At 34.6% G+C, this 13274-nt stretch overlaps 1 protein-coding gene across 1 annotated transcript in view; it reads left to right on the top strand.

Moving 5' to 3' along the window:
• LOC126829329 (protein furry) overlaps positions 1 to 13274 on the top strand; it is a 52949-nt gene that overhangs the window by 15383 nt on the left and 24292 nt on the right. Inside the window, exons 18-27 of the mRNA XM_050559123.2 lie at positions 178 to 344; positions 802 to 984; positions 1797 to 1886; positions 8528 to 8787; positions 9507 to 9674; positions 10108 to 10278; positions 10795 to 10944; positions 11453 to 11625; positions 12247 to 12355; positions 12632 to 12800. Coding sequence (XP_050415080.2) covers positions 178 to 344; positions 802 to 984; positions 1797 to 1886; positions 8528 to 8787; positions 9507 to 9674; positions 10108 to 10278; positions 10795 to 10944; positions 11453 to 11625; positions 12247 to 12355; positions 12632 to 12800 — 1640 coding nt within the window. The remainder of the gene's footprint in view (positions 1 to 177; positions 345 to 801; positions 985 to 1796; positions 1887 to 8527; positions 8788 to 9506; positions 9675 to 10107; positions 10279 to 10794; positions 10945 to 11452; positions 11626 to 12246; positions 12356 to 12631; positions 12801 to 13274) is intronic.

A 13274-nucleotide genomic window follows, 5' to 3' on the forward strand; every position in this document is an offset into this window, starting at 1 on the left:
ATGAAGATAATGCTAAAATTGTCGTACTTATGAGAAAGACAAATTCATGTCTAATCTAAGAACTGGCAGTCAATAATGATAAATATGTCAGAAATAAGAACCCTCAGTCCTACTCTGCACATTTTCTATGCAGTAAATTGTTAGAAATACTGATTACGGAATGTATTTTTTTTCTAGGTTTCATTCAATTTGTTATGAAAGATATCTCTGATAATAATACTCAGTTGTTAGATGGTGCTTTACGAATGTTGATGCAGTTATTAGTGCAGTGGAAATCTAATAATAATAATAATAATAATAGTAACAATAGTAATACTACATCAAAAGATGCACAATCCAATAAGGTAAGTTGCTAGCCTTTTTTTTTACCAAAAAATTATCACAATTTGCATCAATGCATGGAATATTAATAGCAGGCAAATTTCTGTTTTCTAAAATATTTCTTGATATCTAACATTTTTAACTTTGGTGAGATTACTTAATTTTAAATATTGAATCTTTTCAATAGATAACTTTGTAAATTCAGGATGTAAGACCATTTATTCATCCCCCCCCCCCCCCCCCAAAAAAAAATTAAAATTAGAATATCTGAAGGTTACAATTAAACAGATTTTGAAGGATACAATTAAACAAATTTTAAAGGTTATAATTAAACAAATTTTGAAAGATATGATATTAAGAAAATTTTGATGGATACAATTAAACAAATTTTGTAAGAATAGATATTGGAGGTTTTTTTTATACATATACATTTTATTTCATGGTGCTGAGGTTATGATGAAATATCTTTATTTTGCATAGTTACAGGATAGATCAGGTGATACAGTACAACCAACCAATCAGATTGTTAGTTTAGACGTACTACATGAAGTGGAAGGTTTGGCACTAGTTATGATGTGCAGCTGTCGTATGATGACAAGAAAATTGGCTGTCATTTTGTTGAAGGAAGTTCGAAATATATTCAATTCATACAGCGCAACCCAGGTACATCTATAGAGACTAGTATCACTGAAACTTGGGTATCATATAATTGTGTTGTTTCAGCAGGAGTAGGGGGTTGAATGGCCGAATTGTTAGCATGTGCGCGCTGTATCATAAGGTCTGTCATTGAGTCAACTGACAGGGTTTCGATTCCCCTGTTGTACGAGTAGGATCGCCTTCCAACCTTGTGGGTTTTCTCCGGGTCCTCCGGTTTCCTCCCACTGCTAAATACCCCTATGCAGAAGCGAATTATTGAAATAAAATTGAAGCATGTGTTAATCCCTAAATGACCTTGTTTATGTTGAGTGGACGTTAAACCCCATTCCTCTCTCTTTCTTCTGCAGGCGTTTCTGTATTTAATGTTTAGTTTCAAACCATTGTTGGAAAACTGTTCAAATTCGTTGAGAATCATAGAAAACCATTGAGTTTCTACTGTTGTGTAGTTTAAAGGGTCTGTCTAGATTAGTGTGGATGGGACGAAAAACTGAGGTCCCATGTACACATTGGCCTGCATGTAAAAGATCCCTTGGCAGTTGGAATTCGATATAAGAGTAGGCCGTAGTGCCGCTGCCCAGGCAAAATTTCCCTCATTGCACATTGTATGGCGTATGCCCGTCTTCATTAGCCCAGTTTAGGAACAGAACAGTAGGACGTTAAACCCCATTTCATTTCATTTCTGTCTAGATTAGATAATGAGTGTTGTGTTTATAACTGATTATCGTGTAAATTTTAATATGTACACATGTATTTAGAAACGTATGTGAATAAAAATTAATATAGAAGTGTGAATATGTATTAATATATTATTATTACAGGTGTATAATCCATGTTTATTAGATGCTATAGATAGAGCTTGTCCAACTATACTAGAACGTTTACATCAGTATCTACCTCCAGCTGAAAAGGTAAAACATTCACTCAACATCTTTTATATCTAATCTTTAAGTGGCATTTAGCGATTGGAAAACACATTAATAGAACACAATTTTTATGGGAAACAATCACTGGTTTATTCTAAAAGCACGACGTTTCGACAAGTATCCTCTTATCGTTATCAAGCACAATGACATTTCATCAACTTCAGATGAATATATAAGAGTGGACATGGTGAAACCATATAATAAGATAAAATAACAATAACAATAAAGATAAAGGATTAAACAAATTAGACATAGGATAAGTAGGGTAGTTAATTAGACAATCAACAACAAATGGAAAACATTTAGCTAATTATGAAGACCATCAAAGGGAGCCGTTGGATGCTGTTATGTTGTTTCAATGAGGTAATAGGGATGAAACCATTTACTAAGATATGGATAACACTTATAATAAATTAATGTAGGCATTGCATAGTCCATTAACAGAAGGCTAAATAAACAAGATAGGTGATAATATGTATGGTAGATGAGCAAGTGGTTATGACAATGAAAAAATTAAGAGTGTGAAAGCTCAAAAAAGAAATGACAAATGAAGTTAATAGCCTAATAAGTTAAACAGTCCAGAAAAAAGCCATAGGTTGGAAACATATTGTAATAAATGGGGTGATAAAGGGGGGGGGGACCATTTAACTTACTATTACATACATACTAATAGTATGTGAACGCTCAAAAAGAAATGACAAATGTAGTTAATAGCCTAATAAATTAAACAGTCCAGAAAAGGGCCATAGGTTGGAAACATATTGTAATAAATGGGGTGATAAAGGGGGGGGGGGGGACCATTTAACTTACTAATACATACATACTAATAGTAAGAAAGCAAGTACACACTGCCAATTCTCTCAGACTAACTAAACAGTTAAAGTTTGTGATTAATGGGTTGTAACTTAAGTTGAATTGTTCATTTTGATGACCTGATCGTATGCCCTTGAAATATGCAGCCCGCGTCCCTGTTTAGTTGGGGTGAATAGCGCCTAATGTTAATCGCTTCTAGGATTTTCCTTGTTTTTCTATTCAGTTGGTTGGTTGTTAATATCTGCACCCCATTCCAATCGACTTTGTGCTGCGGGTGGTTCTGTAAGTGCTCCGCTACGGCCGAGTTGTTGGTGGCAGTTTTGGACCGGTGTTCTGATATTCGCTTATCTAGTGGACGTTTAGTTTCGCCAATATATGAAAAATCACACGAACAATTCACTTTGTATACAACTCCTTTAGGCTGAACAGGTAGGGTTGGTTTTTGTTTGCCATTAGCTTTAAGTATCTGTTTCAGGGTTGTGGGAACAGAGAAAGTAGTGTCGATGTTGTACTTCTTAAGTAAATTACTCACTTGATATGTTAGGTTGCCGTGAAATGGCAAGGTTACTCTAATCATCTCTTTTGGTGTTTTTTGTTGACTTCTGTTGATGTTTTTGGATATTTCATTAATTTGCTTATTGACTAGTGATGGAGGGTAATGGTTCAAGTTGCAAAATACATGGCGTAGATGTTCCAATTCTCCCTGCAGGTATTCAGGTTCACAAATGCTAATGGCTCTTCGTGTTAGGGTGGATATCAGAGCTTTTTTGATGTAGTGGGGGTGGCTTGAGTTGAAATTAATGTACTGATCAGTGTGAGTTGGTTTTCGATATATTTTTGTTTTTAATTGATTATTTACCTTAACAACTTGTACATCTAAAAATGGTAGAGTGTCATCTATCTCGGTCTCAATGGTGAATTTGATACTGGGGTGCTGTTTATTGAGGTGATCTAAAAGAGACATTGGTTCATCATTTTCATCCAGAACCACAAAAGTATCATCAACCTTGCGCAGCCATGTAATAGGAGTAATGGGTGAGGTACTAAGGGCACGTTCTTCAAATTGAGTCATAAAAATTTCAGAAATTAAAGGTGAAAGGGGGCTGCCCATCGGTAAGCCCCTGACTTGCTTGTAAAGGTCATCTCCCCAGGTAAAGTATGTGGAATCAAGGCACATGGTGGTCAATTCAAGGATGCTATCTGTGGATAATTTTGTTTCCAGGGGGACTTCGAGGTCGTTGATTCTGGAGCGGAGAGCTTCAATAGCTTCTTGACGAGGTACATTGGTGAAAAGATCTACTACATCGTATGACACTATTCTTCCAGGGCGGCTTATTTCTCTTATTATCCTGCAGAATCTACCAGAGTCTTGGATGAAGGAGGTAGAGGATGTTCCTAAGTGGGCGAGAAGCTTAGATAGGTGTTTGGCAACATTGTAAAAATTGTGTTCTATTAATGTGTTTTCCAATCGCTAAATGCCACTTAAAGATTATGTACAACGTCAATATGGGGATGTGGCAGTTAAGTGTGTTCGTCAGATCAGTAAACTTGAAGATAAATATATAAGAGTGAGTAATAATTTAACTTTTCTCATGAGATGCAGAGACGGTGACATTGTGCCACAAGGGTTAAAACTAAAGGGTCCAGTAAATTCCAATGCAGCCGATAAAATACTTCTACAAGCCAGTAAATCCCTAATACGTGAAAGAATACAGCATCATAGGAACACCAAATACCGACTATTGGGACAAATAGAAGAGTTACACCAGGAACTCAACAACCTAGTTACAAACGAAGACTTTATCTCCATCCGCAAGGCGCAGACCTCCGCCAACCAAGCCATTGAAGGGAGTATTAAACAACGTCATCAGAAAAAGTTTGATGAGCTCATAAAGAGTAATCCTACTACCAAGAAATTAGACACAACCCAACTCAAGACAGATTTTCTTACCAAGACAGTAGTTAATCTTAGCAGCAAAGAACTGACAGATGATCAAATCAACTTACTTTCAAAGGGTTTAAAGTTTGCACCATCCTGGGCACCCAGAAAACATGATGTTTTCATCGCCAACATAGAGAAAGGTTTATGTCAACTAGCCCCAGGCGGTAAAGTAGAGTTCCTTCGCCACCAGATAGCTAACCTAATAATGAAATCAACTACTAAGAAGAACTGCTACAACATTTCCAAAGGTGAAACCAGGGCTATACAAGAACTGAAGGAAGACAAGTCCATAGTAATTATACCAGCCGATAAAGGAAAATCCACTGTAATCATGAACTCTGATGACTACAACTCCACTGTTGACCAACTACTTAAAGACACTACTACCTATAGAAAGATACGAAAAAATCCAACAACAACATTAGAAAAACATTTAAATGACAAATTAAAAGAACTGTGCGACTCTCAACAGATAACCAAAGATCTTTCCTACCAGTTAAAACCTAACCACCCACGTCCTCCATACGCCCGAGCCACTATCAAAACGCATAAGAACCCAATTAAGGCTAGATTATTAGTTTGTTCTAGGGACTCTGTTTTTTACAATGTTGCCAAACACCTATCTAAGCTTCTCGCCCACTTAGGAACATCCTCTACCTCCTTCATCCAAGACTCTGGTAGATTCTGCAGGATAATAAGAGAAATAAGCCGCCCTGGAAGAATAGTGTCATACGATGTAGTAGATCTTTTCACCAATGTACCTCGTCAAGAAGCTATTGAAGCTCTCCGCTCCAGAATCAACGACCTCGAAGTCCCCCTGGAAACAAAATTATCCACAGATAGCATCCTTGAATTGACCACCATGTGCCTTGATTCCACATACTTTACCTGGGGAGATGACCTTTACAAGCAAGTCAGGGGCTTACCGATGGGCAGCCCCCTTTCACCTTTAATTTCTGAAATTTTTATGACTCAATTTGAAGAACGTGCCCTTAGTACCTCACCCATTACTCCTATTACATGGCTGCGCAAGGTTGATGATACTTTTGTGGTTCTGGATGAAAATGATGAACCAATGTCTCTTTTAGATCACCTCAATAAACAGCACCCCAGTATCAAATTCACCATTGAGACCGAGATAGATGACACTCTACCATTTTTAGATGTACAAGTTGTTAAGGTAAATAATCAATTAAAAACAAAAATATATCGAAAACCAACTCACACTGATCAGTACATTAATTTCAACTCAAGCCACCCCCACTACATCAAAAAAGCTCTGATATCCACCCAAACACGAAGAGCCATTAGCATTTGTGAACCTGAATACCTGCAGGGAGAATTGGAACATCTACGCCATGTATTTTGCAACTTGAACCATTACCCTCCATCACTAGTCAATAAGCAAATTAATGAAATATCCAAAAACATCAACAGAAGTCAACAAAAAACACCAAAAGAGATGATTAGAGTAACCTTGCCATTTCACGGCAACCTAACATATCAAGTGAGTAATTTACTTAAGAAGTACAACATCGACACTACTTTCTCTGTTCCCACAACCCTGAAACAGATACTTAAAGCTAATGGCAAACAAAAACCAACCCTACCTGTTCAGCCTAAAGGAGTTGTATACAAAGTGAATTGTTCGTGTGATTTTTCATATATTGGCGAAACTAAACGTCCACTAGATAAGCGAATATCAGAACACCGGTCCAAAACTGCCACCAACAACTCGGCCGTAGCGGAGCACTTACAGAACCACCCGCAGCACAAAGTCGATTGGAATGGGGTGCAGATATTAACAACCAACCAACTGAATAGAAAAACAAGGAAAATCCTAGAAGCGATTAACATTAGGCGCTATTCACCCCAACTAAACAGGGACGCGGGGCTGCATATTTCAAGGGCATACGATCAGGTCATCAAAATGAACAATTCAACTTAAGTTACAACCCATTAATCACAAACTTTAACTGTTTAGTTAGTCTGAGAGAATTGGCAGTGTGTACTTGCTTTCTTACTATTAGTATGTATGTATTAGTAAGTTAAATGGTCCCCCCCCCCCTTTATCACCCCATTTATTACAATATGTTTCCAACCTATGGCCCTTTTCTGGACTGTTTAATTTATTAGGCTATTAACTACATTTGTCATTTCTTTTTGAGCGTTCACATACTATTAGTATGTATGTAATAGTAAGTTAAATGGTCCCCCCCCCTTTATCACCCCATTTATTACAATATGTTTCCAACCTATGGCTTTTTTCTGGACTGTTTAACTTATTAGGCTATTAACTTCATTTGTCATTTCTTTTTTGAGCTTTCACACTCTTAATTTTTTCATTGTCATAACCACTTGCTCATCTACCATACATATTATCACCTATCTTGTTTATTTAGCCTTCTGTTAATGGACTATGCAATGCCTACATTAATTTATTATAAGTGTTATCCATATCTTAGTAAATGGTTTCATCCCTATTACCTCATTGAAACAACATAACAGCATCCAACGGCTCCCTTTGATGGTCTTCATAATTAGCTAAATGTTTTCCATTTGTTGTTGATTGTCTAATTAACTACCCTACTTATCCTATGTCTAATTTGTTTAATCCTTTATCTTTATTGTTATTGTTATTTTATCTTATTATATGGTTTCACCATGTCCACTCTTATATATTCATCTGAAGTTGATGAAATGTCATTGTGCTTGATAACGATAAGAGGATCCTTGTCGAAACGTCGTGCTTTTAGAATAAACCAGTGATTGTTTCCCATAAAAATTGTGTTCTATTAATCTTTTATATCATACAGAAGAAAATTCAAAATATTTATTAATTGATTTCAGATCATTTTTTTGAAATTTTTAAACTTGCCAAACCAGATCGTGCATTTTTTCGAATCGAATTGTTCATAGTTTAATCCACACTGAAATATACCTATAGTGATTATTTAAAGGGGGAGGCTATCCAAAATCTTTATTCTGAAATGTTAAAGCTATTGAATTGAAAATAGTACAAGTAGTTAGGAAATGTAATTAACAAGGGAGAAGGGTAACACATTTTTGGGGAAAAATTATGAAAAATGTAGGTACACTATATCTCTGTAACCAATTAAGATATCTTCGCCAAATTTGCAGGATATATAATCTAATATCTACTACAGAATCAGACAGAATGCAATTTGAATTATCATTAATATTTCAAAAGTTATCAAAATATTTCTCCAAAAACAAAATATTGTGGTGAGGCAAATGTTTTAAACACCATTTTCCAAGAAACTATAAAAATTAAAAAAAAAAATAATCTCTATCTGGTTTTGGGGTTATCATTAAAGGATAAGCAGTCCGAAAATGAGACATTTATCTTTATTATTATCAGAGATATGATGTACCTACGTTTTTCATACTTTTTCCAAAATAATGTGTTACCCTGGCAACAACTTTTTTTTCTTTTGTTTTAATGTTAGTTTCCCTTGTATATTACATTTCCTAACTACTTGTGCCATCTTCAATTCACTAGCTTTAGAATTTCAGAAAGCATTTTTCGGGTAGCCTCATCTCTTAACAAAACAAAACTAAAATATCAACAGTAGATATTATCCTGGCTTGAAATTATTTGGATCAAATTAAATCAGTGACTTAGAAATAAAATAGATAAGACTGATTTTCAATAAAAGCACTGAAAAATGAGATATGGACCTTATCTTTATTATATACATTAGGATAAAAAACATAAACAAAATTTTGTTTTAATATTATTGAAATAAACACATTGTTTTGGATTGTATTTTGAGAGTAAATTGTCTTTTTTACCTATAATAGAACAAGTTATTTAATTTGTCTTTCTATCATTTTCATTTTATTTCAGTCAATCTATCTAACCTTGTGTAACATAGATTTATCGTGGGTTGTGGACAAGGCAGCTACAACATGGGCGACCGCTGATGGATCCTCACAAGACGGAAACCAAGTCAACTACAGTTTTCATAGAATTGACTTATGGATACGATTTGTGGCAGCCATTGTTTCAAAAGATTTTGCTTTGACCTCCTGTCCTCTTGCTATTGGTCACGCCTGGCCTATTGTTTATACACGTTTAACGGCTTTATTTCCATTGGTTGATCCAAGGTAAAATATGTCTGCTAGTTTTACAAGTTACTAACATATATCCAATGTTAGATTATTCCATTATCAGTGATGTCCAGTGTTAGGTTATTCCATATTATCAGTGATGTCCAATGTTAGGTTATTCCATATTATCAGTGATGTCCAATGTTAGGTTATTCCATTATTAGAGATGTCCAATTTTAGGTTATTCCATGATAAGTGATGTCCAATGTTAAGTTATTCCATTATCAAAGATGTCCAATGTTAATAGGTTATTCCATTATCAGATGTGTCCAATGTTAGGTTATTCCATTATTTGAGGTGTCCAATGTTAGGTTATGCCATTTTTTTCTATATAATAGTTGTGATTATTTTAATGTATAATATTACAGTACATCTAATTATAAAACAAATGGGAAGCCACAGTGACTTATGTTTGATCACTGCATTGGCCAAGAAAGTTCATCAGGATTTTCCATTGTGGTTCCTCCTTGTCAGTGGTGCAGAAAGAGGGCCTAGCAAGGGACATTGTATAGTCGTTCCTGTGTACACATTGACGTGCACGTAAAAGATCCCTTAGCTGTTGGAATTCGATATAAGAGTAGGCTGTAGTGTCTCTGTCCGTCTTCATTAGCCCTCCTAGAGCAAAACAGTAGGATATTAAACCCCATTTCATTTCATATATGACAAATCCTATATATTTCATAGATTTCTAATCTTATGCCATGATTGTTTTTCAGTACTCAAACAAACGATAATCGAGCCTCATCTATATTACGAGGTAGTAAGAAATTAACCACAGAGAAAGATGTCCATATGCAGTTGTGGCAGAATTATGTTGTAATGGCTTGTAGTATAGCACAACAAGGTGCTGTTATACCTCATAGATGTTCTAGTCCAGAATTAGGGTTAGTATTTACATAGAAATATAAAAATACGTCCAGCTATAAATCAATCACTTTTACTTCTTCATTCATATAAACATTAAATCATCAGTTAATTGTCTGCTCTTTATCGAGCGTCTTCAGATGTTATAATGTATAAGAGGGTTGGGTGGCCGAATGGATAACACTTGTGGAATCAGAAGGTCTGTCATCGAGTCAAGTGGCATGGGTTCGATTCCCTGCTTGTACGTGACACAGAGTAATGTCGCCTATCTCAGTTTTCCTCCCACTGCTTAAGCCCCCTACACCCAGGCAAATTATTGAAATAAAATTGAACCATATGTTAGTCCCAAAATGACCTAGTTTGTGTCAAGCGGACCTCAAGCCCCATTTCTCACTCTCGTTTTGTACAATCTAACATATTATAAATTGTTCAAATATTTGACTTTATTTTCAGAAATTCCTCACCAGAAAGTATAGCATCAGAGAAGACTGAATCTCGAACAGCTGTCAACAGTACAGCTAGTAACTTATTTCATCTTTTAGTACCACTGTTAAAATGTGAAAACTCTGATATGAAAGATATGGTTGTTAATGGTCTAGGTTATTGTAATCCTGCTGTATTCAAGTAAGTAAAAAGAAGTAATTATTTACATTTTCAGCTATATAATGCAAGAAAGTAATATCAGTACTAAATACTAAAATATTACTAATTTCATCTCTAATTTGTAAAACGCTTATAAGGTGGACGAAAATTATACTTGTATCATTAATAATAGACATTGCAAGATAGCTGCACAACAGAACAAATAATATAGCAACACCAGAATCAAACTTGAGAAATCCTTGTTAATGAGCCAGTGGATCACAACGAAAGCCACACAATAAAATAAACACTTATGTTCCCTTAGAAAATATAAAATCCAAACGAAATAACAGGAAAAATACTTTGCAAATGCATCATTATCATCCAAGTGTGTTATCATACAAGATTCTCCCTTATTTGTAGCTTTTCAACTCTCTATTTTCTTTTACAAATTAGTAATGTAAGCGTCTGACATTAAATTTTATTTCAAACTGGATTCCTTAAATGTTTGTTAAAAACATATTTACTATATACGTGTATTATGATTGTTTTTTGTAGAGAGTTGGCTGAAGAATTGTTGCCATATATTAAAGATGCTATCGATAAAAAACAAGATAATTTACGTCGTAGAAGAAAGAGAGATTTATTACGACTACATCTAGCTCATATATTTGAACTTATTGCAGCAAATAAAACATTTGCCCAAAGGTGAGATATATTATAACATTTCTGTCATTTATGCCAAACTAATAATACAGTTTGAGTGACTTGTGTGGACCAATAAAGAATGGGTGTCATTCAAATACCACACTAGTTCTTAATAAGAATTAGTTAGCCAGACCTGGAAATAGTGGTTTTAAATGTACCTGACAAAATTATTTATTATAGTGAAGCTGGTTTAATATGTTTTTATGTTATTTATTTAGTGAAACTGGCATATGTTTTTATGTTATAGTGAAACTTGCATATGTTTCTATGTTATAGTGAAACTGGTATGTTTTTAAGTTATAGTGAAACTGGTATAATATGTTTTTATGTTATAGTGAAACTGGTATAATATGTTTTTATGTTGTAGTGAAACTGGTATAATAATGTTTTTATGTTATAGTGAAACTGGTATAATATGTTTTATAATATGTTTTTATGTTATAGTGAAACTGGTATAATATGTTTTTATGTTATAGTGAAACTGGTATAATATGTTTTTATGTTACAGTGAAACTGGTATAATAGATAAAGAACATGGGTGTTTAAGTAGTATGTTTGTTGATTATATTGATGGTGCAAGACAATATCTCGAGGGGGAAAGTGATCGTGATTTACCAATATTACAACAAATACGATTACACTTCAGTGGTTTTATACAAAATCTCATATCTAACACTCCATGTAAGTACATTTATAAAACACTTTTGTAAACTTTATTTTGGGTAATCCAAATTGTTATACACCCAGTAGTCAGAAACGCTACCTGTCCCTGCAAAATTCATCACCATGCACACATACACAAGTGACCACAGCATTAAAATAAACAGAATGTTAGTGTCCGAATGGCCAAAGTATTGATGATATGTTAAACCCCCATTCTATTCTTAAGGTACTGTTCCTTTAACAGTTGGCAGAAACCTTTTGTATAAGAGATAGAGAAATGGGGTTTAACATCCATTCAACACAAACTAGGTCATTTTGGAAGTAAGATATTGTTCAATTTTATTTCACTAATTCGCTTGTGTATAGGTAGAGGTCTTTAGCAGTGGAATGAAATCAGTGAACCGGAAGAAAACCCACCAGATTAAACACACAACCCTACTCCTATAGTCACCTTTAGGCTGGGAATCAAACCAGTTGACTCAATGACAGACCTTATGATCTAAGGCACATGTGTTAAACCATTCACCCACCCAATCCTCCTATTTGTTTTAAGGGGTTAAAACAGAAAGACAATTCAGTATTTTATTAACATAAAGTGTTTCTTTCCCTTTCACTGCATATGTTTCTTTCTCTTTTCAGTGGACTTGAGAAAAACTCTGTTGTCACGAGAACTAAGATATAGTCTCTTTCATCTGTTTGCCAATTGGAGCGGTCATTTTAGTCATACATTCGGAACTACAGACAGGAGGTAAACATGATTAATTATTTTAATACAGAGCCCCCCCCCCCTCTCCATCTCCACTTATGCTTTTACTGTCCAAGTTTTGTGAATTTTGTATCCATAAAGCCACATTCATTTGAATTATTTATGTTCTTTAAGAACACCTTTAAAATTTGTGCTTTGAAATTTTGCTTTTAAAAATTAAGCTTTCTATTTAAAAATTGAGCTTTCTTTTTAAAAATTGTGCTTTCCATTTAAAAATTGAGCTATGTGCTTCCAAGCTTATCAGTAATTTATCTACAGATTGACTGCTAAAGAAGAAGTATGGAATGAGCAGGAACTATGTGCTGTTAAAGCTATGACAGCCGTGTTATGTTGTGGTAGAATGTTTGATACACACGGTTTAAATGATGACGGATCTGGGTATATATATAACTGGTTAGATACATTACTCAGCTCTCATGATGAAAAGGTAGGTGTTCATGTATAAATTACAGGTTTTACAATCAAAAATCAAAGAAATAAACAAAGTCTAAGTAAGAGCATAATTTATATAAAGATTTAGCCGATTTCAATTTGTATGCTGCACAGTGTATAAGGGGTTTTGTGATTTTTGACCAGGAACTGACCCCCAATCTTGTTGTTGGTCGTGGGAGCGACTCTCTTCGTAAGAAGCCTGAGGCTCACCTAAATCATCTACGATCGACATGAAACTTTGCATGCTTGTTCCTTGGACAATTGCGCATCAAATGACAGATTTCGATTTTTTATATGTTGATACAACCATAAGCAGACTATAGCAGATTGGTTACATTTAAGCCGTAACTATACAATATTTAGATTTTCTGCAAATGTTCATTTTCGTGTATTCATGTACCATGATTTTTTCCAATTACTGACTCAAATTTAAACGAAAAAAAATTTCTAAACATATTTTAAAGCTGCT

The sequence above is a fragment of the Patella vulgata genome, chromosome 8 (genome assembly GCF_932274485.2).
Source record: "Patella vulgata chromosome 8, xgPatVulg1.2, whole genome shotgun sequence".
Taxonomy (NCBI): Eukaryota; Metazoa; Mollusca; class Gastropoda; family Patellidae; genus Patella; species Patella vulgata.